Below are 27,811 nucleotides of genomic sequence, written 5' to 3' on the forward strand. Positions count from 1 at the left end.
TATAAGTCAATTTAATGGCATGAAATAATGATATATTTTAAATTGAATTAAGAATTTTATGTATCAGATATTACAAAATATTACTAATCAATACAACCAACTACCTCAACCTGACATTTACGTTTATCTTTGATGCAGATTGAATCTGGTCTTTGTAGTGAAAAATGGAGTGAAATGTATCCCTTTACCTCCCAATAAAAGAACTAATTAAAGTGCCACTATTATGCTAGTTTAGAGGTTCTTCATTTTGTTTTGGAGGTCTCCTACAAAAGATTTACATGCATCAATTTTCTCATAATATACATTGCACATCACCGCATTTTTCAAAGAGTCTGAAAACGGTTCATTTGAAGATTGTCTCTCTCAATCTGCACTGATTGGTCAGATGGCCCAGTCTGTTGTGATTGGTCGACTGTAATGACTTTTGTGCACTTTGATCTTAAAAAAAATGTACAGACCTTTTACATTCACAAATAGCTATATTACATATTGCATGAAAGGTAATATTCGAAAAATCGTAATGGGGCACTTTAAATAAAAATTATATATATCTGTTCAAAAGTTTGGATGGTTTGATTAAAAAAAGAAAGAAAGAAAAAATATTACAATTTAACATAACTGCTTTCTAGTTTAATATATTTTTAAATGTCATTTATTCCTTTAGTGGCAAAGCTGAATTTTAAGCAGCCATTTGGTGCATAAGAAAAATTTCATCTTATTATCAGTTGAAAACATTTATTATTTTTTTTTGTGGAAATCATTTGTTCTTTAATGAAAAGAAAGTTGAACAATTTATTTTAAATAATTGAAAAGCCTTTATTGTCACGTTTGATCGTTTAAATAATAAAAGGTATTAATATTTTTTTAAGTATTTAAAAAAATCAGTTGCAAAGTTTAGAATAGTAGTGTATATATTTATATATAAATTTTATATTTATTTCTGGACAGTAACAGGATGATTACAGTAACAGTACAAAGACATGCACATGTCTAAATTGCTATTCAGACAGTATCTGTCTGTATGTTTAGCATAAAAGCAAAATGTCTGGCATCGCTGCCTTTACCTGTAACGGGGCAAAGGGGCGATCCAGGCTCTGTGTGCCTAAATAACTCTATGGGAAGTTATTGGGCTGTCTCTGTGTGTTGCTGTCAGTCGTCTTCTCTTTCCACAGATGCAGAGTCTAAAGACCAGCTACTTTCCACCTTCTCTCCTTTTACAGCATGATCTCCTTTATGCATCTATCTTTTCTCTCCCTCACAGTGTATATCTCTTTATCCTCTTTGAGCTAGGCCTGTTCCCAGCCCTCCTGTGCTGCCGTGCCTGTTCCTGCCCCCCTCCCTCCTTTCCTCCCTTCCTCTCCCAGTTCATTTTGTTTACCATGTGCTTCATTCTTGCATTGCAGGCCAACGGACATAGTTTCTTACACATGGAGCATGAAACTGCAGTGTCTCTTCTGAAGAATTTCCCGAAAACTGTGGACTTGGTAATCTTAAGGGAGAGCACAATATAAATATTTTTATAGCTTAAAGACTTCTCAACCAGATGGAACACAGGAACTTGTACATTGTCTTTTTATCTAGGAACAATTTTGCCAATTGCTGGACCAATGGCAAATTCCAGTGCCAAATGTACACTAGAGGACATATCGAATAACGTTACATATGGCTTACACATTCTACACCAACATACATTTGTTGAAATCTTTTCGTTGATGTTGTTGATATTCTTCTTTATCTCAGCCTGTGGCTGTAAGTGGGTGCACTTTTTTCCTGCTTATTTATATGGCGTATTATTTTGTACCTATTTTTCCTAGCAGCTTTTCAGTTTAATCTTGGAGCATGAAAGCACATCTGCTTTTAAGGACATTTACCCACCATAACACTGCCTCAACTTTGTAAATGCCTTGTGTAAATATATATACATTTACAACTCAAATGTGATTAGAGCGTAGAATGTGAATGAAAGACACATTGATGATTTTCTAACACACTGGCGAGTTTTTGTAACAATCTAGAAGAGATATCCTTCTCACGAAATGACAATTTAGGGGAAACCGAAAAAAAGTCCCCTTTTACATTTCTGTATTTGCACAAATCAAATGACAGAAAAGATTCCCTAAGCAATATTTCCTCCGGTTTTGAGGTTTTCCTGCAGCACCCTCTATTGGCATACATGGATTTTTCCTAGCTCACATCCGGGTGGGTCTTATTCATTCGCTAGGTAATACGAATGCACATTTCCATGTTTTTTGAATTTGTTTGCTGCCAGGAAAATTCATGCACATGTGGCAGTTTATCGGCAACAGTTTTCTATATAACAATGTACTTTCATATCACATACTACAGCTTAAATGGAAAAAGAACGCAAAAAAGCTTAATTCCAGTTGCTTTGATGTTGTTAAGCTGCTTTAAGTTTTTTAATAATTTTTTTTAATGGGACAACAAAGGGAATTCCTGTCATAATAAAACGGACTAGAAACGGTGTACACATGTAAGGCTTTACTGATTAGAGCATGCTTTCACTCTTAAACTTGTTTTATTAGGATGCTTATTAGGGGTCTATGTGTTTTGGACAAACTGTTTTTACATATCCATTGTTTTGCATCTCTTTTGGCATTTTTTCCCCCTTTTAAATCAGTCATCATTGTGACAAACAGTGCCATAATATCCTCCCAGAAAAGAAATCCAAGGCATGTCTCAAATGTTGCTAAAAATGTAGCATTTCGAGTTTCGAGACTTCTGAAAGACACCAAACTCAACACCCACTGCATTTAGCTTCAGAGAAAGATTGAGTATTAAAGATTATGATGGATGATGCAATTAATTGTTCAAATACTATTGTGAAAGAACATTTGATAATGATTATTTTTACTAAACGTTTTCAGATAATGGTTTCTAATATATTGATATTAGCTATGCTCAAATTGTTAAATTTTATAAAGAACACAGAATATGGACAGAGAGTTAGATTGTGAGGGAAGGAAAGACTAGAAACAAATATGTACAATTCTTTCTAAAGTAATTGTGAATTTGTGTCATAAACATATATGTATATGAATATACAAATGGTCATTTTTGTATGTGTTTAAAGACCTATTGAATATAAAAGGTAATATATGGTACTATTCAGTCTATTTGCAGTATTGATGTAAATAACTATGAATGGAGACATTTAAATAATTTATTCCAATAGATTGTGAATGTACTTAAAGCTTTCTGCAGTATTAAGACTTACTGAACTTGAATGCCGTTTCATTTTTGTGCAAAAAGTAATTATATCTAGAATAAATTATTCAATTTAGTTCAAAAGAATTAGTGACAATTTATCATATCATTTATTTGCACATGCAAGTTTACTCCTGATTTTTTTTTCTGTATTACAGCAAATATGTAATTGATGACATATATTCTGTGTCTAGAATGCATTTTGCAGATGATATATGTACATATTTAAAATACATTTTAGTTACAAAAAATTAAAATAACAAACCTGTATAAAAAGGAGAAGAAAGTCCAATGCTGTTCAGCAAATATTGGAGCCATTTTCGGCTTTGGAGTACCGAATTTTTTCAGTATCTAAGAGGTGTTTTGAATAATGTATCTTTATTGTACAAATAATAAAAATGTCACTATTGTTACAACTGGTCATTCTGTGGTCCTTTACAGATGATAACACACAATAACCAAAACTCTTAATATTCATAATTTATTACTAGTGCTTTCATAATGGAAAATAAAAACATTCACACTGAAAAGCAATTATAAAGTTTAAAGCTTGCACACACATGAAAAAAGTTGTATTAATTTGATTTCCTTTTGTCTTAATTTCATTACAAAGTATGCCGATGTGTTTATTTATAAAATATGTAATTACAAAATTCTGTAATGATTTTACAATGTCATTTTTAAGGGTAGAGTGGCAGGTAAGATGAATTAAAACAAGTGGCAGGAGATGATTTTTTTCCTTTTTTTTTTTCTTGTATGTTTTATACGGCCATGAAGTGCAAATAAAAGTGTTATGGCACAAGAGTTGATCACTTATCACCGATGGTTGAATTTATATTAAACGTGAAAATTATGTTGGAATACGACCTCGGAGATACTCAAGGACAGCATCTGTTCCTTTACTGAGGATGGCAGCTCTTGGATTACGGAAAGGATTCCCATCAAGCATTAGAGCCCTAAAGACATAAGATAAATCACATGATCATGTTAAACGAACAGTCTCAAGTCTGTAAAGATCTGTTTTTGTCCAATTGGAAAGACTGTACATTTGTTATCTCTACCTCGCATTCATTCATGTAAAATATGGATTCTACCCAGACTAAAGTCCTCAGTTTGCTAGAATCAGAAGGAAACATCAACCTCACCTCAGACTGGTACAGTTGCCAAGTTCTGGTGGCACTTGCATGATATCATTGTTGGACAGATCCAGAGTAGACAGACTATTTAGGGTCTTCATTTGGACAGGATCAATGCCTCCAACTTGATTGCTACTGATTAAAATAGTCTCAAGGGATGAGATGCGGTACAGCACATCTGGGAATGACTTAAACCTAAAGATAAATGTAAATAACGATTCAGACCACAACAAACACAGAAACAGTGATATCATATATATATTCAGTTACTAGTACTTTGTAAGCGTGGTAATGGTAGAACTTACCTATTAAAAGACAAAATAATACTCCGCAGCTTGGTTAAGCCTTCCAACTCCATTGGCAGTGAGATCAATAGATTGTTTCTGAAAAAATATATATATATACAAAAAACAATCATTAGTTCAGTGCACATGGTAAGATGTCAATTTTAAGTGACATCAGAGAGTATTCAGTATTTTATTCAGAGTAATGTTCGTTAAGTATGTATATTTTGTATAAGCAACATTTATCAGAACACAAAATATCTGAACTCAAGAGATTTGTCCTTTAAAACTCAGAATCTAGAATTTACCAGCCACAAGACAAGTATAGTTATTTTGTCCTTTGTGCCATCTTAAAAATACAACACTATCGAAAGTAGTCAAATGTTGCTGGTGTGACAAGCACATTTGAGAACCACTGAACTAGGAGAATTAAATCTTGAAATTGGAGCCTTAGAAGGCATAAAACTAGTTTAAGGATTACCTGAGATCTATATGTAGCAGCTGTTTCAGTTTGGAAAAGTCCTCTGGAATGGTTGTTAGCTTGTTAAACCCAAGATTAATGTCTGCCAGGGTGTCCTTTAACTCCATAATTCTACAGGAAATGAGAGAATTCTTTTAACTAAGCTCTGTAAGTGTTCAGTAAATCTCTGAAATGGAAAGGCCATTGCTGTTACTGTACCTCGGTGGAACTGCCGTCAGCTGATTTTTGCTGAAGTTTACGTTGGACACAGGACTATCATCAATGGCGTCAAATACTTCATCGGGAATGGATCCCTCATGTTTCTCGCTAAGGAAAATGGCAAATCTTCACTGTTAAATGCACAAATTCCCGCTCTCAAAGTTGCTTATGAAGAAGTTTTGTTACCTGTAGTCTAGCGTTTTCAGAGTTTTGATGGCATGTACATTGATTTTAGCTTGGCTTGGAAGAGTCATTGCTGTTTTTGGCTCTCCTTTCATGCCCCCATCAGGTTGTTCTACATTTCAAACATGTCAAAAACCCACAATGATGTTACAAAGAACCTTATGTATAAATCAATGATCATTTAAAAATGATATTACACAAATATTTACTTGGTGTTAGACATACCTTGTATTCGACTTCTGAGATATTTTAGGAGTTCACCAGTTCCTTTCTGCAAAGAAGATACTGTAACTGCATTTCACTGATGACTTTTCTGGTGTTGTATCTGAGATTAATAAGAACAAAGGAGGACAGACAAGCTGTTTACTGATGGGATATGTTGAACACTCACAGTCAGAAGGTCTCTGCGGATTGCCCTCAGTGGATTGCCCTCCAAAGCCAAAAACTTCAGCTTAGGTAATGCGCCAAGTCCACATGGCAGACTGTTTCACAGGAGAGAGAGACTGTGAATGACTTAGTTTCTTCTGCACAACACAACAGAAGACATTCTGAAAACTGTTGACCATCGACTTCCGTTGTATGGAGAAGGGAAAAAAAGACATTTCTCAAAACATCTTCTTTTATGTTCCACAGAAGATAGATAGAGAATGACATGAGGGTGAGTAAAAGATGACTGAATTTGAATTTATTCATTTAATATTCACTATCCCTGTAATTCATAAGATAACTATCGGGTTTTTGTCATTGAACAGTCATGTCAAGGATCAGAATAGAGAAAGTCATACATGTTTGGAACGATATGAACAAGTAAATAATGACAGAATTTTCATCAGTTTAATATACAAAGAAGAATTTTTACGCTGTCTTACGGTACAAAAATGCTTAAATATTATCCAAATGATTTGCAGATCTGTATTGCTTAATTAGTAATAAAAAGGGATAATAGTCCATCATTTTGTTTCCCAGTGGAATGTGATACAAAAACACAATACTATATTTTATATTTTACAGTATACATGCAATAACATAATTATGTCCAGCACCTGCTGATGTCATTGTTAGTCAGATCCAGGCGCTCCAGGCCTTGCAGTAGTGTTATTTCTTCAGGAAGGCTCTTCACCTTGTTATCTCTGAGCTCCAAGAAACTCAAAGAGCTCAAGTGCTTCAAATGTTCTGCCTCCAACACCTCAATCTGGTTGTTCCCACAAAAGAGGTCCTTTAAACATAAAACAGCCTTGTGTTAGTCTTTCTCTTTTAAGACAATCATAACTTATTCTACCATATCAGTGGTTTTGGTTTACCTTGAGTGTTTTACAGCAGGGCAGTTCGGGAAGATATCGTAACTTGTTGTGTCTTAAGTAAAGCTGCTCGAGGGACTCCATCTGAGCCAGGACGGGAGGAATGCTCTCTATTTGATTCTGCGTACAGTCCAGCAATCTCAGGTCTGTGAGGGTTAATAAAAGAAGGATGAGTTCACGGGTTAACCAGTAAACGTGATTCACATCTAACCTGCTGCCTGCTGTCAAAACATACTTTTCATTTCACTGATGGCAGGAGGGAGACTCTGGAGCTTGTTGCAGGACAAATTCAATTTCACAAGACTTTTCAGGTTTGCCAGGCTTTCTGGAATATCCATTAGATGATTATTGGAGAGATCCTTTTAGAGGGAAGAGCAGGAAAGAACTAAATATTTGGAATACTGAAGTATATCATTCATAGCAACATCTTTGATTTATAAGGTATAACAAATGATCATACTGCAGTGGATTATTTCTGATGTACACTACCGTTTAAAAGTTTAGGGTGGTCAAGATTTTTTTTTTTTTAAGAAAGAAATAAAGAAAGAAATTAATACTTTTATTCAGGACACATTAAATCAAAAGTGATAGTAAATACAATATATAATGTTACAAAATATTTATATTTCAAATAAATGCTGTTCTTTTTATTTATTAAAGAATTTATGCAAAATATTCATCACAGTTTACACAAAAATGTTTAGCAGCACAACTGTTTATGTTAATATGAAATGTTTCTTGTGCATGAAATCAGTGTATTAGAACTGATTCGAATTTATGAAGGATCATGTGACACTGAAGACTGGAGTAATGATGCTGAAAATTCAGCTTTGCCATCACAGGAATAAATTACATTTTAAAATATATTTAAATAAAGAGTTATTTTAAATTGTAATATATATATATATATATAAGAGAGCATTATCCTTGGTGAGTATAAGATACTTTTTTACATACTTCAAAAACATTTTAAAAATCTTCCCAACACCAAATCTGGTAGTGTACATTGATATAAACAGAGATATTAATGTTATTTGAGGAACTAGGCTTTTATGATGCAGTTAGAAAGTTATATGGCCATATACTGTAGTTTGTTGCTGGTCAAGACAAGAGGTCAGTCACTTACTAGGTCATCTAAATTAACCAGGTTCCCCAAATCCAGAGGAATATTTTTGATCAGATTCTTTTGCAGATGGAGACATCGCAGGTTTGTAAGCCTCCAAAGACCCAAAGGTAATTCCGTCAGTTTATTGTGACTGCAGAGAGGACCAGGTATTATGGCACAAGGTCTACACTTTAATAGGTTTATATATTGCTTTATACAGAGTGTTGCCTCCATCAGTACCTCAATACGAGCTTCTGTAGTTGTTCTAAATCTCCAATAGAATCTGGTAGTGAGCTTAGTTGATTGTCATGGACCTGGGAAAAGGCACATCGTTTACAATTAATTACAATTTACACCCTCAAACTCCATGGAAAATGAAAATACTAAGATGTGAAATATTTCTATTTGACTCGCTCAAAAGCTATGCTGATAATTTGTAATTGAAAAATTAAAAAGAAATATTTTTTTACTAATGGTCTCAGACTTGTGGACCCAATGTAAAATAATATAATATAATATAAAAACGTGTGGTTTAAACTTTAATGGACTAGTTACATTGATTTAACCATAATAGAGTAGTCATCTATGTCCTTTATATGTATTTATAAAACAAAATAAATAGAATAAAAAGTGTTGTCGTGCATTGTTTATTATTATTATTATTTTAAATAACATTAATTTCTCAAACAAAATGAAATATGCTGAAACCTACATCCAAGACAAGCAGGGCAGGGAGGAGATTGACGTCTTCAGAGAGGCTCTGGAGTTTGTTGGAGGACAGCAGAAGTTTGGTCAACTCTGCCTGTTCCCACCATCGATCTGCAGCTCCAAATGACAAGTTCTGCTGAGATTCCTGAGGCGTGTCTATATTCAACCTCCACACACTCTGAGGAACTGAACCCAAATAACATGATGTAGAATCTTACAAAAATACACCATTTTAATCATAGTTTCACCCAATCTACCATTGTTGCTACAGCTGTTGTTTTTACTGTAACGTTAACGTTATGTCTTATGTCAAACTTTTTTTGAACAGAAACTTGAACAAAATCTTTGACATCTTCATTACTTTTTCCATGACATTAATGACAAATGTCATATCTGCAATACAGTATGTCAGCGCCACAAATTATGGCTGCTTTGGTATTTTATGTGAGGTTAGTTAACTGAAATTGAATAGTCCTTTTCCAGTAACGGTAACGTTAGCAGTAATTAACGTTACCTTCGGTTAGACCGCGCCCGGATAGATTGAGTTGCCCGCTCTTTCTAGCAGCTTTTAGTAATCCAGATGGGACAGGACAGTCTTCTTTCTCCTGTCTGAATCCTGCTCTAGAGTCCACATGTGCTCCTCTTTTGAAACGAGACATGAATGCGACGTCGTTATGCGTTTAACACCTGTAGTAAACGTGAATGAGGTTGTGTAGTGTTGTGAAGTAAGTTAAACTGTCACATACCTAAACATGGCCTCCAATTTTTAAAATAAAAGTCGCAAGGAACGAAAGTAGTTTTCCATGGCATAGCCTACAAAATAAAAATAATAAAAATTGTATTATTAGAAATTTAAATATAATAAATGTATTTAAGAGATATTCAAACATTTTCTAACGGTATAAATATTTTTAATTTAATAGAAACCTTTTATGTTTCGGTGACCCATAGAGATACAGGAAACATTAATTACACCTTAAGCTCCAAATAGCCAGTAGCAGTTTTAACATATATTTTCTTAAATGTTACAAATGTTCCTCCGTTGCTCATGCTGTGTTATAAAGCTTTATAGATGTACAGTGGTATCCAATATGGTAATATGATCAGCAGATGGTGCTACTTTATTAGTGAACTACAAAGACAACAGCTGTTATGCAGCCATTGAGATAAAACCACCCATCTACAATAAAGAGATGGATGGATATAGCTATACAGTAATTTAGATATAAAATGTATCCATTTCTTAATTTTTTTTATATTTAAGTCTACAAGTCCGTGTTTTTTGCAATTGCACAAATCTATTTAAGGTAATAGGCTGTTCGAATCTAGTTCAAGCTTTATGTGTACAAATGAATGTTACATTACTTGCATACAATAATTATAACACAGGCACTTGACTTTAGCATCTCAAAATCGTTTGAGAGGGTTGAAAAGGTGTGTACACTTTTACAACAGCTAACAAAAACAAAAACAAAAATCTTAAAACAAAAAATCATTATGCTAACGTTCCCATTAGGTTATGAAAACGTTATTTCTAAATGTTCTCTGAACGTTTAAATGCCCCGATGTTTAAAACGTTCTTATTATGCAAACGTAGGACACATTCCATTTTATCATTATGCAAACATTATGGGAAGGGATTGGGGGTTATACATAAAAAATAAATAAAGATTGACCTAATTTGCTACCAAAAATATTGACTGCCTCTTGACTAACTGCTAGTGGGTCATAAGTGTTTAAGATCTTGTATCTTAACATAATAATTATGTTTATGCAACTGGTCCCATATAACTTCTGAGAACGTTCCCTTTTAGTTGGCACCGTGCTTTACACGGTTTTACAGCGTGAAACCTAAAACTCTCCTTCAAGGTCATTTTTAAATATGACCTCTTCATAAACTTAACTGGATAATAACAGATCTTGACTAAAATGAAATCTTGGACATCACATAATTTTCAAATAACACAGGTCAATGAAAATAAAAAATAAAAAACAACCCAAATTTTTATGATGCTTGTTTATTTAAAATAAGAGACAGTGTGTTGTAATACTTGAGCAGACGCACTGGCCTGGCAACTAAATATTAGTTATATCTCAATCATTTCATTAAGAAATTGCAACCAAGAAAAAGCAGGCTAAACATTAATGCAAGACATTCATGTGTCAGCACATATACACTGATATGGTATCTGAACAACATATAAAAATAAATCTCTCAAAGAAACATCAAATTTCAAAGCAAAAAAGTGAATACTATAATGGAACAGACATCTAAAGCACACACTGATGTGAAAAAGCAAGCTGAAGGGATATCTATTATATAAATGATTCAAAATCTGCTGGAGGTCCATCCATTGTGGGTTTTAGACAAGACTCTTGTTTAGCCCCATTTGCTTGGACTTGAATTTCTACAAATGTTTAATGAATAGTATGAATGTTTATTTATCTCAGTGTAGGGGTTCACCTGACTAAAATGATCTGTATGAATATTTTTTGGGGGGAATTTACAATCAGTTACTACCACAAAAAAAGGCAAGCAAATTGTCACATTTTTAATATACAGTTTGAGAACATTGTTTAGTAAATGGAATTTAACATTTAACAGCTTTGCAACAATACTAACAAAATGCAGAGACAAAAGGTTTTTAATGTTGCAACAGAACAGACAGCACAGGCACTGGAAATATATATTTCGCCCCCAGATATGACAGCATTACTGAGTGTATCAGAATTCAACAACTTATTTCAACTAATTATGACTAATTATCAGATTGGTTAAAAAATTATTTTGGATTTTATATGAATGAGCTGCACAATGTGCTGTTGATTTGAGACAGCAAAAGCAAGAAAAAGCCCACTGAAAACTAATTTTCTTCTGCTTTCAGTCTGGGGAGAATATGAGAAGAAAAGAACCTATTCAATCCATTCAGTAGTAAAACTCCAGTGCATGTTGCATTCAACGGCATGATAGTAGTTAAAGAAAATCATCAAAGAGGAAAATACTAGACACAGCATATTCCCTGATATGGCATGTGGCATCAAGTAGTTCATAGCATAATAAATGTTGGTTTTAAGTGCTGCAATAAACATTGTGCAATAAATATGTAACAGGCAAAGCATATGCACTGATATGGCTATTGCCCTCAGCAATTTCAGAGTAGAATAATACAAATGGTCATGATAATAAATCAGCTTTGGTTTAAACTCTAGTTAAAAAAAAGACTTCAGACAACTCTTTGTGGTTCCTAATTTAAGACGGTCCTCAAAATCTCCCTCAGAAATCTTATCAGCCATACTATGTACCATTACAATCACAGATAAAAATGCATTGCTATTGCTTAAGCATATTGTAGCTTTAAATTTGACATCTTGATTTGAACTTGAATCACCTATAGGCTATAGATATATTGGTACAGGTATGAAGGTCAGAGTCAAGAAGAGAAGAAGTTGCCAAACCCCTGCTGTGGCTGGCAGACCTGCTACAAAGCCAGCAGAGACACCAGGGACATCAGCAGTAGTGAGGATGAGGACAACACTGCAACGGAAGAGAAACCAATGAACACACAGTGGAAAAAGTTACTAGAAGAATCCAAAGTATTATAAATTATTTAATATTTAAGCAATAGAACACAGTTAGCCTTGATGTTATTTGTAAGCAAATCATTTTAAAGGGGTCATGAATTGAGAAATCGATTTTTCCTTGATCTTTTGACATGCAAGAGGTCATTGTACTATTAAAAAGATCCTGTTTCAGAAAAAAGTGTAGTCCAAAAACAGCTTTTATTGAAACCAAGCTCTGAAGACGACACGTTTCAGATTTGAGCACATTATGACGTAATATTGCAATGAAAGACCGCCTCTGCTTATTACTTCGACATCATCACATATTTGGCCCCGCCTACTGCCGCATTAGTGAGATGAGAAGGAGAAAAGAAAGATACAGAATCACGGGACTAAAAATAACATTACCTTCCAAAGGATCCTAATGCTAGGAAAGTGAATTCAAATTTTTTCTCTTAGTAGCACGAAAATAATCTGTTATTTAAAATGTGATTGAAATATATACAGAAAGTGGTCAAAGAATGCTCCCTTTACAATCATTGGAGCTGTCAATCACACAGCGCAAGTTTATCAGTGACTGGTTATCTGGAGTTATCTGGAGTTATCTGAACTCTCGCCAAAACTCCCGTTATAATCAACGAATCTCTTATTTACATTGTGTTTGCACTGTTAGTTATGATGACAGCATTTGTTAGAGTGCAGAAATCGAGTACTAATGACGAGATCACTGCATTCATGCGCTCAACAGACATGTCTGTTATTGGCTACAATGCTCATCACTGCAACATTTCATGCCACGATTTAAATATAATGCTATAGATTCCTGCCTCAAGTGGAGGAGTTTAAGTATCTTGGGGTTTTGTTCACGAGTGAGGGAAGGATGGAACGGGAGATTGACAGACGGATCGGTGCAGCTTCTGCAGTAATGCGGTCGATGTACCGGTCTGTCATGGTGAAGAAAGAGCTGAGCCGCAAGGCGAAGCTCTCGATTTACCGGTCAATCTACGTTCCTACTCTCACCTATGGTCATGAGCTTTGGGTCATGACCGAAAGGACAAGATCCCGGATACAGGCGGCCGAAATGAGCTTTCTCCGCAGGGTGGCTGGGCGATCCCTTAGAGACAGGGTGAGAAGCTCTGTCACTCGGGAGGAGCTCAGAGTAGAGCCGCTGCTCCTCCACATCGAGAGGGGTCAGCTGAGGTGGCTCGGGCATCTGTTCCGGATGCCTCCTGGACGCCTTCCCGGGAAGGTGTTCCGGGCGCGTCCCACTGGGAGGAGACCCCGGGGAAGACCTAGGACATGCTGGAGAGACTATGTCTCCCGGCTGGCCTGGGAACACCTCTGTGTCCCCCCGGAAGAGCTAGAGGAAGTGTCTAGGGAGAGGGAAGTCTGGGCGTCTCTGCTTAGACTGCTGCCCCCGCGACCCGGCCCCGGATAAGCGGGAGAAGATGGTATGGTATGGTATGGCTATAGATCTAAATATGATGCCATAATCAACACTTTTCACGTTTTGTTAATCTCGACAGCTCTAATAGTAAAAAATTTAAAGAGTTCCACATGTAATACTTATTTCATATGCAAAGATGTTAGCCAATCACAGCAGTGGCCATTAACATTGAAGTCTCACAGCAGACATGCCCCTTCCAACTGAGTGTTCAAATCAGAGGGCTAAAATCAGGGTAGAAAATGTAGTAATGTAGAAGTAAAAATCACACTAACATTATAAGTGCATCTCAGGAAACATAAAAAAATGCAATTCATGACCCCTTTTAGTTTTTGTATGTACAAGCCAGTTTTCTCTTGATATTAGTGCGTATATGAATAATAATTATTATTATTATTCAATGTAAAAACTTTACCATTAATGGGTTCTTTCCTGTTCTTTTATAAAGAATCTTTATTTTTCTTTTATTTATTTTTATAGTCTATTTAATGGATGTATTGTATTAAAATATTATTACATTTAAAAACAAAAATATTTTTTTATTTTACTTTTAATGTTCTTTAATGTTTTTAATGAATATATATATTTTTTTTATTTATTCTTTAGTAAAAAAACTAATATTATCATTTCCACTTCTTTCTTCTTTTTTTTTTTTTTTACATTTATGCATTTGGCAGACACTTATCCAAAGCGAGTTAAATTTCATTCAAGTGATACATTTTATCAGTTCATGCATTTTCTGGGAATCAAACCCATGACCTTGGTGTTGTTGGCACCATGCTCTACTGTTTGAGCTACAGGAATGCTCAAACAGAATAGCACTGCACTTTTTATTTAATTGATTTTAAATAATGTATTTTAATGAGATATTTTGTACATACAGAGAGAGAGAGAGAGAGAGAGAGAGAGAGAGAGAGAGAGAGAGAGAGAGAGAGAGAGAGAGAGATAAGATGAAAAAAATATATAGGCCTATGCAGATTGGCAGTACCTGTTGATGTGGCTGAACACTCCATGGCTTTCACAGCTTCCAGGTAGCTCTGGCCAAGCCACTCCTCATAAGTCTTCTTCTCTCCCACACCAATTAAAGTGATAGTTGAGTCCTTAAAAATCAGGTCGGACCCCTCATAAGCTTTGGAGTCAAACATCTTGAAGCCTGAGGCAGAATTAACTCCAAAGAAATTCTGAAAGATGCAAACCAGAAAGTCACACCTCCATTTTCATATTACCCTGAAAAATAACATTTGGCGTAAGCTACCTGGGCTTTGTCCAGAAGGCCAAAGATGATGTGGTGGTTGGTATCGGGTCTTATCATAACAGCGTGGGAAGGGACACGGGCCAGGTTGCACTTAGTGTACTGAGTGACTTCAGCACGAGACTCCTGAGAGCAAAGCAGCTGAAATTCACGGGAATCCAATTGTTCCGCCCAAGGATCAGTATTGTTTCCTGGAAAATAATAATTCTGACATGAGAGAAGTACTAGAGACTTTAACACACACACAAAGTAATTTTCTGCTTGCTGTTACATAATTCTCTCTGAAATTTCCTATGGGTTTTTAGTTTTTTTTGTGTGAATAATATAATTTTTTGTTTCTTAATTTTCTCTCTTAAGTATTGTTAATCAGAGACCTTAATCAAAAACTATTCTTCTTCTTCTTCGTATTATTAAAATTAGACCAGTTCCAATCATTCACTTTTTTAGAAGTTTTTTTTTTAAATAGCTAATTATAGCTAGCTAATTATTAGCATATTTAGTCTCTTTACTCATCATAATAACAGTTAATTATTAACATATTTTCACTTCCTTCTTTAATACTATGCTCTTGGTTCTGCTATGGTCCTATTTTCTAAGTTTGGTTTTTATTAATTTATGTTTTGCTATACTTTCTTTTTTTTCTAAAATGTTCTTTATATTCTGACTTCTGAAGTAGATTTCACGGTAACACTTTACTTGAAGACTTATGTATAACGCATTATAAAGGTATTTATAACGTATATTATAATACATAATATCTTCATAAATAATTGTAAACAAAGTTAAATTGCATTATAATATTTGCAGATTCTGAAATTGGTTGTTTGTCATGTGTTTTAATGCAATTTACTTTGTAAAGGTGTGTTCAATGAATAGATAATTATTATATTGTATTATAACTGGTTACAATTATTCATGAGTCCATACAATGCATTATAAAGTGCATTACATGGCAGAATTACTGCATTAAAAATACTTTTATAATGTATTATACATACGGGCTTTAAGTAAAGTGTTACCGATTTGGTTAAATGAAAGGTGCTATAGAAAATAAAATGTATTCTTATTATTACTGTTATTTTTATTATTATTATTAAAGATTATTAAAGAGCCCACAGAAAATTAGCCTTCCAGTTAGGTGTTTAAGTTTTTTTTTACTAAAAGCAAGAGAGAACTTCTGAGAATTACCATTTGTGTTCTGAAATACAGTGGAATGCTTGACAAAGGCCACATCCCCATGATTTTCAACAAGGCACCTGGAAATAAAAACAAAGACCATGTTCAAATATTTATTTGTCATGCAGATTCATTAGCACCAAATCTTTCAGATCTATTGTGCAGTAGAGTGGATTACCTGAAGGCTCCATCGTAACCGTCGTATAAGTCCTTGCCTTTTTCACACTTGTTCTCACCACTGCGGTCTCCAATGCACTGCTCACACAGATTACTGGGGAAACCGTTCTGATTGGCTCCAGGTACACAAGATGATTTAAAGAACTCCCCAGCAGCTAAAGGCAGATTCACACCCTCATCGCACTGATTTTTTTGGTATTCATATACAGCAAACAACAATATATAACAATTTGTGATCGCCTTTATTAATGACAATAAAATTGGAATTATTGAAATTAATGGAATTATTACATTACATGTATTATATACAAATCTTAACAGATCACTAGGTTACAACGAGAAAGAAATGTTACTACTGGCTATTTGATTCACATAACTTGTATTTATTAGAGAAATGTGTTTGCAAATATTTAATCATGATATATCCAGCCTTGACCCTAAAGAGAATAAGCTGTTTGGAGAATGGATGGATGATCATAATATATAATGTGGTCCAAATCTCTGAGATCAGCAATGAAAGTGCTTCTATTCAGCATTCGTTTCTAATGTAATACAAAATGAGTAACACTTTACAATAAAATCTCATCTTTTTTCCATCACTATGTCCCTTTAGGAGCCCCGTACATGAACAACCAATGTAAAATCGTTTTTCTATTAAATAACATTAACAACAATTAATAATGCTGTAAAAAAATGTGTTGCTAAATGATAATTAAATTTAGCTATTGCATTAACTAGCGTTAACTAAGGAGACCTTATTGCAAAGTGTTACCACAAAATGTTTCATTTATAAATTACAAATAACAATTTGAGTGAAACGTGTAACTAAAACATTTAACTTTGGTCTCAGACTTTGGGACCCCATGGTATAAGTCCACTACATGTCCTACCTTGGGGCACTTGGCATGTCTCCGGTCTGATGATGCCTTTTTCTATTAGCAGACCCATGGGAATGTTCCAGCCCGCAGTTCTGCCATAACCTGTGTGACAAGAGCGCTTGCTCTTGAGGTCACTGAATCTCTGGATGTCTCTGTTGCTCTTCCTCAGCACAGCCACGGCATAATAAATGCTTCCGTCAGTGTCTCCTACGACAGAGAATCACAGTGGCTTGTGAAAATGAATCATCAGTTATGAATAAAACAGCAAATGTTTCATCAGGCACTGCTGAAAATCTTTCCCAAACACAAAGTAGTTACCTAGAGAACACATTTTGAATGTTTACCTTGTACTATATTCAGGTAATTTGATATAAAAAGTATATGGAAGCATATTAAGCTGGTTAAGTCAAAGTACACTGACAGTGTATGGCACTAACCTGTGTAGCTTTCTCCAACAGCAGGTTTTAAACCAAAACTCTTTCCCGCTGTGTAGATGTAGCCTCCATCAAGAGTGATGACATCAGCTTCCTCGTTCTGGAGGAAAAGAGTCTCATTCAAATAGAGCACAACTTTTTCACCTGCATTGAGTTTATCAATTTCTCTACGGATAAAATTAAAAAGATTTTACGTTTCAGAACTTGACCGTTGCTCTCTATTGCAGCAGGTGTTATTAAGAAAAATGTAGAAAAAAGCAAGTATGGATAAGATGTTTTGGTATTTAAATGACTGTTGACTGGCATACTTGTATTTTCTTCAAACAGTCTTCCACAGATGTGCCGTAGACACACTGAATATCAGGAATCAAATTTTTGCTTTTGAAAGCCACAGCCATGTCTGCACATTTTTGCTGCTCTCCACTAGACAGGACACACCATCGAAGTCGAGAGGGGACATCTATATAACACACACACACACACACACACACACACACACACACACACACACAACAGAGAAACAGATTTAAGCACAATTTATGCTAGAAAGAAAATAGAAAATTTGTCATTGTTTGCTGAAGATGCAGAGATTCACACCTGACTTTGAGCAGTCCATAGCTCTCAGTATGTCATAGTATCGGCCCATCCATTCCATATAGTTTTCATTTCCAGCTTGGATAAATGTGGTTGAAGCGTCGCTGAACAACAAGTTTTCCCCACTGAAGTCTGCTGAGGAGAACATAGGGAACCCAGACTTTTGCTGAAGAGAAAAACACAAACACATTTAAATGAAACAGTACGTTGCACAACAAAATAAAATGTACATTTTGTATTCACTCTATTAGAAAATAACGAATGAAAACCTTCGATATCACTAAAGGATCATACCAGTCCCTCACGCAACATGTTGTAAACCACCGAACTGCTGATGTCAGTGTGGACAACAATCCCCCTCGATGGCACTCGAGCCAGATGGCATTTCTCATAATCACTGACTGGACTGCGCGTGCCGTCCCGACACAGGAGTTGATAGTCTTCAGAGTGCAAGCCTTGAGCCCATGATTCCCCCTGACCTGACACACAAAGTTAAAAGATGTATTATTAACTTCATATACAGATCACAATCTATCAGTTATCCATAACAATTTTAGAAGGCCCCAACTTGCTATAATAACAGAACTATAACTATACTGTATTCATGTTAACAAATGGGACCTTATTATTATTAGGTATACTATTATTATTTAATTTACATTGTGTTAAAGGTGGGGTAGGTAATCCTGTTCAGAAACACTTTTTTTTATACTGGGTGAAATGGTCCTTCCATCCTGATAGTAGTCAATACATTATGTGTTTAGAAAAAGGAATGAAAAAAATCAGACCTCTGTAGCAGCTGCAGGACAGTAAAAACTCTGACCAATCACTGCCATTCGGTGCGAATGTAAAGAACCAATCAGATGCCTTCATGTCTCGTGCCCGCCCCGAGCCCCACTGCGCGCGCTGCCCTGCGTGCACTCATCACATGTCACCGTTCCCGGAAATATTCAGCTCAAAGCACCTGCATATTATGCAGTCAGCGAAGGCAAACAAGGCAAAAACTACTTCCTCGGACCCTGCCCGCACTCTTGAACGACCTCCTCTGCTTCGCCCTCAACCCCGGACCTGTCCTCGAGCCGACGATGCGGTACTTTTCTCCGGACTCGGAGTGTACGTTAGTCTTCATTAGAGTCAACAATGTTTTCATCATGGAAACTCTTACATGCAAAACACCGTATATGTTATGAATCTTACACGAAATTCATCTTCATCACAGTGTAACTGATGGTAATGGAAAAACGTGTATCAATGCAACCTGTTTTTAGTTTTGCCTTATAAATATAGCTCGTTACCGAATGAAACTTTACCATTATCGATATGCTAGCTTGATAGTGAGTACTAAAAGAAATCTTATTTGTTTATATTCATAGTGATAAAGTTAGGTATTTTATTACATGTGATTCTGACATGATGTCACTGTATGTACTGCGCTCCTTCCTCTCCACTCGTCTCAGGTAATAAATGCGTCTTGTTCCAGCCTGAGCGTTTGGCGTCGCGCGTTCATGTGTTTTGGGGGCGTGGCTTTGGAAGGAGCTCAGAAGGGAGGGGGTGGAGTGAATGGAAATAATGAGCTGTGTTTATTGCAGATTAAAAGGTCTACAGTCACTCGATTTTTAAATTTTCTTTTTCAGAGTACTTACATTTTAATTATGTATTGGTATATAAAGACAGTTTAAACAAATTTGGAATGTTTATTTTTTAGAAAAATGATTACCTACCCTACCTTTAATTTATTACATGTTGTTTTATTAATATTGTTATGTTAATTCTGTTTATATATATATTTTTTTTTTATCATTCTGTGGCCCCCTTGGAAGTTTGGTGAGGCCCCCTGGTTGAGAAGCACAGACTAGACTACACATTTACCATCAGTATTCTCGCCTACAGTGGTGTGCTTTACAAAGGCGACATCACCTGTATCCTCAGCCAAGCACCTGTGAAGCCCAAAACATCAGTTAACTGACATACTGAGAATATTTCTCACGATCAAAGCTGATACTGCACCAGATTTCAGTGTAGTATGATGTGACAAAGAATATGGTACCTGAATGCTCCGTTATATGCATAGTATTTCTCATTGGAGCTTGGGTCACACTTAAATTGTCCGGTTCCATCTCCCGCACAGAGCTGACACAGGGATGCAGGGTCGTCTTTAGCCCCCGGGATACAGCTGGCCTTAAAGAAGTCAGCAACCCCTAAAAAGCCAAGATAATCCACAAGATAGTTTTCCATCTGAAAAAGGCAATCTGACCATTTTTGATGCGCTGCACCAAAAGTAAAGGAGTACCTTGAGGGATGTCACAGCCCACGGCAGACATCATCCCAGTGTCAATCAAATACCCTAGAGGGATGTTCCAGCCAGCTGTGCGGTTCTTCCCGGTGTGACAAGACTTCTTCCCCTTCAGACTGTTGATGTTGATGGCAGAATTTGTCTTTTTAACCACAGCAACACCGTAGTAAGTTATTCCTTTCCCTGAAAAACATTTATGATTTATGTTAGTCTACATTTTATGTTGATCTAAAAGTTGAATTCTTCCAGATAAAACAATGGATTGGTCCATAACATCAGTACTTTTATTACAATGTACATTTATAATATTTTAATTATAATAAGAAAATCAAATACAGATACAGGCATCATCTGTTAATAATCAAACTAATGTTGCTGCTAACATTTAATTATGTCCTGGTAACACTTTACAATAATGGCTCAATAGTTAACATTAGTTAATGCATTAACTAACATTAACTAGCCATAAGCAATACATTTGTGTACTGTATTTGTTCATATTTAATTAACGTTAGTTAATATAAATACAGCTGATCATTGTTTGTTAATGTTAGTTCACACCTAACTAATGTTAACAAATACAACTTTTGATTTTAATAATGTATTAGTAAATGTTGAAATTAACATTAACAAAATTAATAAATGCTTTCGAAGTGGTTCATTATTAGTTAGTGTTAACTGATGTAGTTAACTAATGTTAACTAACGGAACCTTATTGTAAAGGTCCTTAATCACTGTCTTTCCATTTCAACAGAGTTCATTGGTACAACTTGCATAATCTGGTATCTTGAAAAGAAGAACATCGATCATACCATCTGCTCCAGATTCTCCAGCTGCAATTTTGAAGCTGGCTTGCTTGCCAATGTTGTATATGTCTGAAACACTGGCTGAAAAGACATCAACTTCTTTTTTCTGTCAAAATCAATATTAATCACAAATGCAACTTAGTTATTCAACAGGCTTTTACATTGTTAATAAAATGACGATTTCAGTGTTGTTCTGCAAATAAAACACTACACACTTTCATAGCATGCTATCTGAGCAGAGACACTGTCCTGACTCCTTTGTCAAGTTTTCTTTGTAAATTATGTGATACTATAAGCCTCCTAAATATTAATGCATAGATGACAGACATACAAAGACAGATAGATAGACAGACTTACGGTGAGTTTTTGAGCACATTCTGCTTTAGATGAGACACGGACGCACTGTATTGCTGGTCGAATTGAAGCACTGGTGAAGGCCTGAGACATGGCTTTACATTTGGACTCCTCCGCCTCAGAAATAGTGCACCACTTTATTGTACTCTGCCCTGACACTGCACGAAGTAATGTATAATATCATCATCATAATTTCCCCCTCAAAATGTTCTAATTTCCAGCTCAGAACGCTGCTAACATTAAAAACATAACAGCGTACAAAAGTAGGCTATAGCTATAATAATTAACCTGAGTGGGATGGGGAAAATCATTTTAAGTTTTAAATGTTTCTTACCATAATGCGTGACTGCGAGCAGAACACTTAGAAAAGCCCAGGTGTCCATCTCTGACTCGAGAGTGCGCAGATGTTGTTACTGTACTGTGTTACTGTAGCTTTATATCTGAGAGTCTGTTGCAAAGTCCAAAACTCAGCCCTTTGACATAACTAAACTGGAAATGGTACCTTATCATAAACGATATACCTCTACGTGCAGTCACATTCGAAATTTATAGGCTATAATATGACTAGACACGAGGACTCAAAACGACACGTCCAAGACGGGCGGAGGTCCAAGGTGCACAGAGGGGTCTTTCATTCTGGGAAGCTCCACCCTTTTCCATATGAGAATGGAAAGGAGACTCTGAATCAAATGCAATGTCATAAACCCAGGTAAAATAATAAACCCAGGTAAATAACTTTTAACCTTGAAAAAGAAAATTAGTATTTCAAACGAGCAACTTTCGTCAAACTTAGGCTATAGATATTTTGTTCAAACTGAAGACAAAAAGCGTTAAGGACACTTTCTGGTTGATAAACCGCAAAAAGGCGGTTTAAAAAATAAAATTATATAGCCTATTCATGGGTTTCATCAGGTCCCTTTCCACAGGTGTATAAAATCCAGCACCTAGATTATGAATGCAGACTGCATTGTGCTTGATTAATACACCTGTGGAAAGGGACCTGATGAAACCCATGAATAGGCCTAGGCCTATATATAATTTAATCTAAAATTGTCCAAACATAATACTTTCTCTAGCAGGCTGTGAACAAAACATAGACTTCATCAATTAACAAAAGTGAAAATGCATCCGAGACGCGCAATCACTTTTATTCTGGCTGCATATGAATTACTTACGGCTTTTGCATCCGTTTTAATAAATCAAAATGTTACTGTCATAAAGTTCTGCCAAGGGGACATGTAATAGTGAATTGTGACTGCTTTACAACAGGACGGAAACATGCTTAACGACGACAGATATAGCAATAATACAATAATACTGCACACTTTATTGTGGCAGTGTTGTAACTGATCTCCAAGACTTCTATAATATTTCTTGAAGAAATAGTTCACCTAAAATGAAAATTCTGTCAACATCCTCACCCTCATGTCGTTCCAAAACGGTATGACGTTTATTTCTTCTGTGGAACGCAAAAGAAGAAATTTTTAAGAATGTTGGTAACCAAACTGTTTTGTCTACAATGACTTCCATTGGAGAGAAAAAAAAAAAAGAAAAAAGAAAGAAAAAATAGAGAAATTTCTCAAAAGCGCTGCCAATTCTCATGCTGAATGTACAAATTGACTCTGTTCACGCGCTCTCACGCCACGCCACACATCCAATGAGGACACTGACACCGACAGACAAGACAGAGCAAGTTACTTTTTAAAACGATTTTATTACGAAATTCAAACAATAAATAACGTTTTGGCGCTTGTAAATGTGACGTGACAGACCGCTGTAGCGCCTCGGTTCAAGCGGCAGGTGAACCGATCTAATTAGTCAAACACGAATGCAATAGGCATGTTGAAAGATAAAGTACAACTTACCGAAATGTATACCCTCATACATAATATCGATCAATCAGTGTTTTTCAACCTTGGAAAGAGGTCATAACAGCTGGAGAACAAAATATGTCACGTAACGTTACATTTAACGTTACCTCTGGAAAGCCATTTAATGACCTTTTTATAGCCTAGCACATTATTTGGCTAAAATTAGCTATAGAGGAGTATTTTGCCAAATATGTGCTCTATATTACATATTTATTATATTTTAACGTATTGTTAAAATATTATAACATTATTATAATAAAAACCGTATTATATTTGAGTTGTTATTGTTCACCTTTAATAATTATAGGCTACCAGCTGACAGGGCTGTAGGCTGTTTACAGCAGTAGGTGGTGAGATATTTTCATTGAATCAATATCGGATTCAAATCACAAGAATTGAAATCGCGAAATTTGTGTCAAGGAATAATAGAAAAAGTATCCTGCCAGTTATTGTACCATTGTAAACATTGTAACATGTTGTCACTAAACTCTAAACTTCTGTTCAGTCACCAAATGTTTTGACAATCACAACACACTTGTGATGCAAGTTTTGTTTGTAAAAAAAAAAAGAAGAAAAGATACAACCAAAACACTGTGTATGAGAAAAAAAGTTTTTATTAGCTGTTCTCCTCTTTGACAAATGGAATGAATCAAGTTGGCAGATTATGTACATAATCTATTCATAAAAGTGTGTTAGAAAGCCATGAAGACAAGTTAGAGAAGCAATCTTTTAGAAAACAATCATCTCCGAGTAACTTAAGAATGAAAAGGGGATGCTGTCAGCGCGGCCCCTGGTGGAGAGTTAAAGGCTTGTGTTAGAGAGTGGCAGAGCAAATCTCTCTTCAGCTATGAGTAATCGACAAGTTCACATACATGGAGGCAAGAATCTCCTAGCCTCTAACGTTTACAGCTCATGCTAACTCTGACATTTTCACAATCCCAGGTGAAAACAGAAAGAGAAGCCCTCTCCTCTGCTTCTCACTCATATTTAATGTGTCAAAGACTATTGCTTTTAGAAATCATGCAAGTCACATGAAAAAGTAAACATGACATAACTACATAGGAGAGAGAGCTAAAGACTACAAACTGCCAACTTGAGTTTTTTCATATTGTTTGAGCAGATGCAAATGGAACACCACCATTCAGCCCAGGTGTCCCGTGAATCAGTGTTGGTTTTGCATAAAAACAAACCATAAACAACAAAAGTGATGGAGGTAAAAGTAAAAGAAAATATATATATATATATTTATTTTTATATACATACACACATATTTATATGAGTGTATGTCTGACATTATAAAGAAAATAATTCCCATAGGTATAGTTTATTTAAAGCTCAATATAGACTTTTATTATAACAAAATAGGCAGTATACTGAGGGATTGAATATACATTACAATTTATACTCTCTTATTTGCATTGCTGTTTCTTGAAGTAAGAATATGTCATCACCTGGATTTGAAAGATAATCATAAGCCGTTCCTTTCTTCACCTCTACTCCCATATGCACCATGATTAAAATGTACACAGATTGTTAAGACAAATAGACATTTAATATAAAAAGAAGAACTTTTGTGCCAAATGTTTTTGTCCTCTTTGTGCACTTGTGACAAAACTGATCAGCTGTGTAGAGCAAGTGGGCTGCTTGATTTTACAAAATAAACGAGAGAAAACAAAAGTAATATGATGGCAGCAGTTCACATAGCTCAAATCTGTCTGACAAAAAAAAATGAACATATGTTAAATCAAAAAGAATAATCCAAACCATGCTCTTAATGCAAAAACATGCAAAGTGTTGCTTTATGTCTTTTCAGAGACAGACATGAAAGCTTTAACTTCTGATCATATTTGGGGGGGGGGAAAGAACAAACCAAAATGTATATAATGCATTAACTCATTGGTTTTCCTTCGAGAAAGTCACCTCCCTTAAACATTAAGGAATCTGTACCGTATAATCTGTCCAGTAAGTCGCTGTTCAGGCATGTCTCCTCCCACCGGAGGATGAAATGCGGAGATTGGGATGCGAGTTCTAGACAGCAGTTTCAAAGAGAGGCATGAGAGAGAGTGAGAGAGAAGTGGCTGTAAGACCACCATGACCCCAAGCCCATCCAAAGAAAACATGTTTCCTATGCTCAGGGGTCAGAAAGCCAATGTCAGCAGCAGGCCAGGTTAGTATAAAAAAGAAAACGGGGGGAAAAAAAATACAAAAAAAGTTGAAAGAGGAATAAGGTTTATTTGTCTCCAGCCATCTCACAACTTCTCTTTGACTGGTACCCAGATGACCGGCCCAGATTGCTCCTCGATGATCTGCTTAACCTGGTTGTAGATCTCTTCTAATGTGTCCCCTTGTACAATGGCTGCAAGAAAGATAAGATCAACATCGATGAGTAATACTGTACATTTCACTCTAAGACTGAGACTAAGTACATGCAGCCCATAATGATTTGCCACTGATGCCAAATGCTGTCAATCCCTTTAATAAAAAGTCTTGGTAATATTACAAAAATCAAATGCAAATAAATGTCCTAACAGTATCTTAGAATACTTTAAATTGTTGTGTTTGTGCAGTCACAGGGCTCTCAACAAAGGACTCTTACTGTATCTACTGTCAATAGTGTAGCCATGTATGAAGCACAGCTCATACAGAAGTCATTTTAAAACGGAGCAGCTTTCATTTGGTCAGCACAATGAATTTGGGAAGAGGGACAAGGATAAGGAACGCACGAAGTACCGAATTTACATCGGAAAAACCTTTTGAAGGTGGCGAGAACTCCGGCGGCACAAGGGCTTCCGATCCGACATTCAGTTGCTCTGTTTTTGCAGAACAGGTAAATCCATCTTTCTTTCTAAACTGACGTTCATGTTCGCCAAACCAACACAAGAATGTAATTAGCTAGAACTATGCAGTCAGAGTTAACTTTGGTGAATACAACATATAACGTTATGTTTCTAGCAGCGATCAATCTCTATTGTAAATGATCAAGCAAATTCACAGTAACGTAGGGCGACAATTTGTGTGAATGGTTATTTTCATCCACTGTTTGTTATGAATTTGAAGGTTCATTTATAGGCTATTGACAACTTTGACTAAATTTGTTTACGCCGCCGCCGTTGTTTATGCTCACTGGGAAACGCGAAGCTAACGTTATCTTGCCATTATTGCATCCTTGTATGGGAGCTATAGTTATAACCTCAGGTGGCAAAACGATTTTAAGATAATGTTTCTCTTTTTCTGTATTCTGTTCTGCAATATATAAAACCCTTTATCTAACTTGGCGACATTACACATTGAATGAAGTATCAGTAAAACTTAACTTTGTTTGTGACTACTTTGACTTTCCTTTATGCCGGAAGGGAGGGGAGGAGGGAGGAGACGGGATGAGGAGGAGCCTCCGTCTAGCTAGCCTCCGTTTTGTTTGACAACAATTCGAATGTCAACAAGAAGTTTCGACTCCCGGGATCGCTTAGACTTAGAGCACCTTTAAGTAAATGTGGCCGAACCTTAATGCAATTAAAAATTGCATGTCACTCGTGTGGAAAGTAATGAGTTAAGCAGATGTTGCTGCATTTGAATGTCTATGGTGTTACAGCAATATAAAACCTCAAAAATCTTCAGTGCAAGCACTAATACAACAAACCATTTTGTCTCTGTGGTGAAAGGTTATGTGCAGTGAGCTAATGTCTAGCTTGGCTTTTTTTTTTAACTCCAAATTGATTGCTTCCTCTTTTAATGTTCTGTTTTGGAAATTTGAATAATTATTTCTTTTGAATATTGAGTTAAACTGAAAATAAACATATTATAGTAAGATAAAAACTCAAGGAAAATTTCCTGGAAATACTCCAGGCAATCTTTCCTCAGGCTAAAGGTTATTCGCTGAGAGGAGATATAAAACCACATAGTGAAGAAGCACATGCTTGCGGCTATTTGTGATATTTCATTGAAAACCACAACCTTATTTATTATTTGAATGGCAGTGGTTTTGTGCAAATGTTGATTGCTTTTTAATTAAATTTAAATCAATAAGCTTGGCGTCTGTCAACACAGCGTTTCTTGGTGGGGGGATTAATGTAAACATAATTTGTTTGTGTCTTAAAGGGATAGTTCAACTAAAAATGAACATTGTCATTATTTACTCACCCTCATGTCATTCCTAAACATACTTTCATCTATCATAAAAATATATTTTTAAACATGTCTCTGTTTGTTTGTTTGTTTTTGTCCATACAATGAAATTCATTGGGGATCAATGTTGTTTTGGACCCCATTGACTTTCATTGTATGGGGCGAACACTGAGAAATGATTAAAAACATTTTTTTTTTTTGTGTGTGTTGCACGAAAGAAAGTCGTACAGG

At 35.6% G+C, this 27,811-nt stretch overlaps 4 protein-coding genes across 19 annotated transcripts in view; 1 reads left to right on the top strand and 3 right to left on the bottom strand.

Annotated features, from left to right (window-relative positions):
* lrrc7 (leucine rich repeat containing 7) overlaps nucleotides 1-3,170 on the top strand; it is a 67,119-nt gene extending 63,949 nt beyond the window's left edge. For all 4 annotated transcript variants that reach the window (XM_082189505.1, XM_082189508.1, XM_082189507.1 and 1 more), the window contains one exon: nucleotides 1,404-3,170. In XM_082189505.1, coding sequence (XP_082045631.1) covers nucleotides 1,404-1,511 — 108 coding nt within the window. In that variant the 3' untranslated portion in view covers nucleotides 1,512-3,170. The remainder of the gene's footprint in view (nucleotides 1-1,403) is intronic.
* A 414-nt stretch (nucleotides 3,171-3,584) lies between these two features.
* Nucleotides 3,585-9,365, bottom strand: lrrc40 (leucine rich repeat containing 40). Its single transcript, XM_082189529.1, has 15 exons — nucleotides 9,133-9,365; nucleotides 8,623-8,804; nucleotides 8,151-8,224; nucleotides 7,932-8,061; nucleotides 7,041-7,164; nucleotides 6,809-6,951; nucleotides 6,551-6,723; nucleotides 5,899-5,989; nucleotides 5,733-5,778; nucleotides 5,511-5,619; nucleotides 5,325-5,432; nucleotides 5,127-5,237; nucleotides 4,667-4,744; nucleotides 4,371-4,556; nucleotides 3,585-4,181 (listed from the first exon to the last, which is right to left on the bottom strand). Exons 1-15 carry the CDS (start codon nucleotides 9,275-9,277, stop codon nucleotides 4,076-4,078), a joined length of 1,806 nt encoding a protein of 601 aa, XP_082045655.1. The 5' UTR covers nucleotides 9,278-9,365; the 3' UTR covers nucleotides 3,585-4,075.
* A 1,752-nt stretch (nucleotides 9,366-11,117) lies between these two features.
* meltf (melanotransferrin) lies at nucleotides 11,118-22,451 on the bottom strand. Its single transcript, XM_082189524.1, has 16 exons — nucleotides 21,922-22,451; nucleotides 21,591-21,745; nucleotides 21,240-21,339; nucleotides 20,425-20,610; nucleotides 20,182-20,332; nucleotides 20,004-20,071; nucleotides 18,429-18,613; nucleotides 18,138-18,300; nucleotides 17,849-18,000; nucleotides 17,544-17,640; nucleotides 17,119-17,313; nucleotides 16,230-16,383; nucleotides 16,064-16,131; nucleotides 14,879-15,066; nucleotides 14,612-14,804; nucleotides 11,118-12,153 (listed from the first exon to the last, which is right to left on the bottom strand). The coding sequence occupies exons 1-16, from the start codon at nucleotides 21,968-21,970 to the stop codon at nucleotides 12,098-12,100; spliced, it is 2,160 nt and encodes a 719-aa protein (XP_082045650.1). The 5' UTR covers nucleotides 21,971-22,451; the 3' UTR covers nucleotides 11,118-12,097.
* A 1,603-nt stretch (nucleotides 22,452-24,054) lies between these two features.
* The window catches only part of dlg1a (discs large MAGUK scaffold protein 1a), a 131,069-nt gene continuing 127,312 nt past the window's right edge, over nucleotides 24,055-27,811 (bottom strand). For all 13 annotated transcript variants that reach the window (XM_082189512.1, XM_082189509.1, XM_082189514.1 and 10 more), the window contains one exon: nucleotides 24,055-25,814. In XM_082189512.1, the coding sequence (XP_082045638.1) occupies nucleotides 25,708-25,814 (107 nt within the window). In that variant the 3' untranslated portion in view covers nucleotides 24,055-25,707. The remainder of the gene's footprint in view (nucleotides 25,815-27,811) is intronic.

The sequence above is a fragment of the Leuciscus leuciscus genome, assembly GCF_965113295.1.
Source record: "Leuciscus leuciscus genome assembly, chromosome: 14".
NCBI lineage: Eukaryota > Metazoa > Chordata > Actinopteri > Cypriniformes > Leuciscidae > Leuciscus > Leuciscus leuciscus.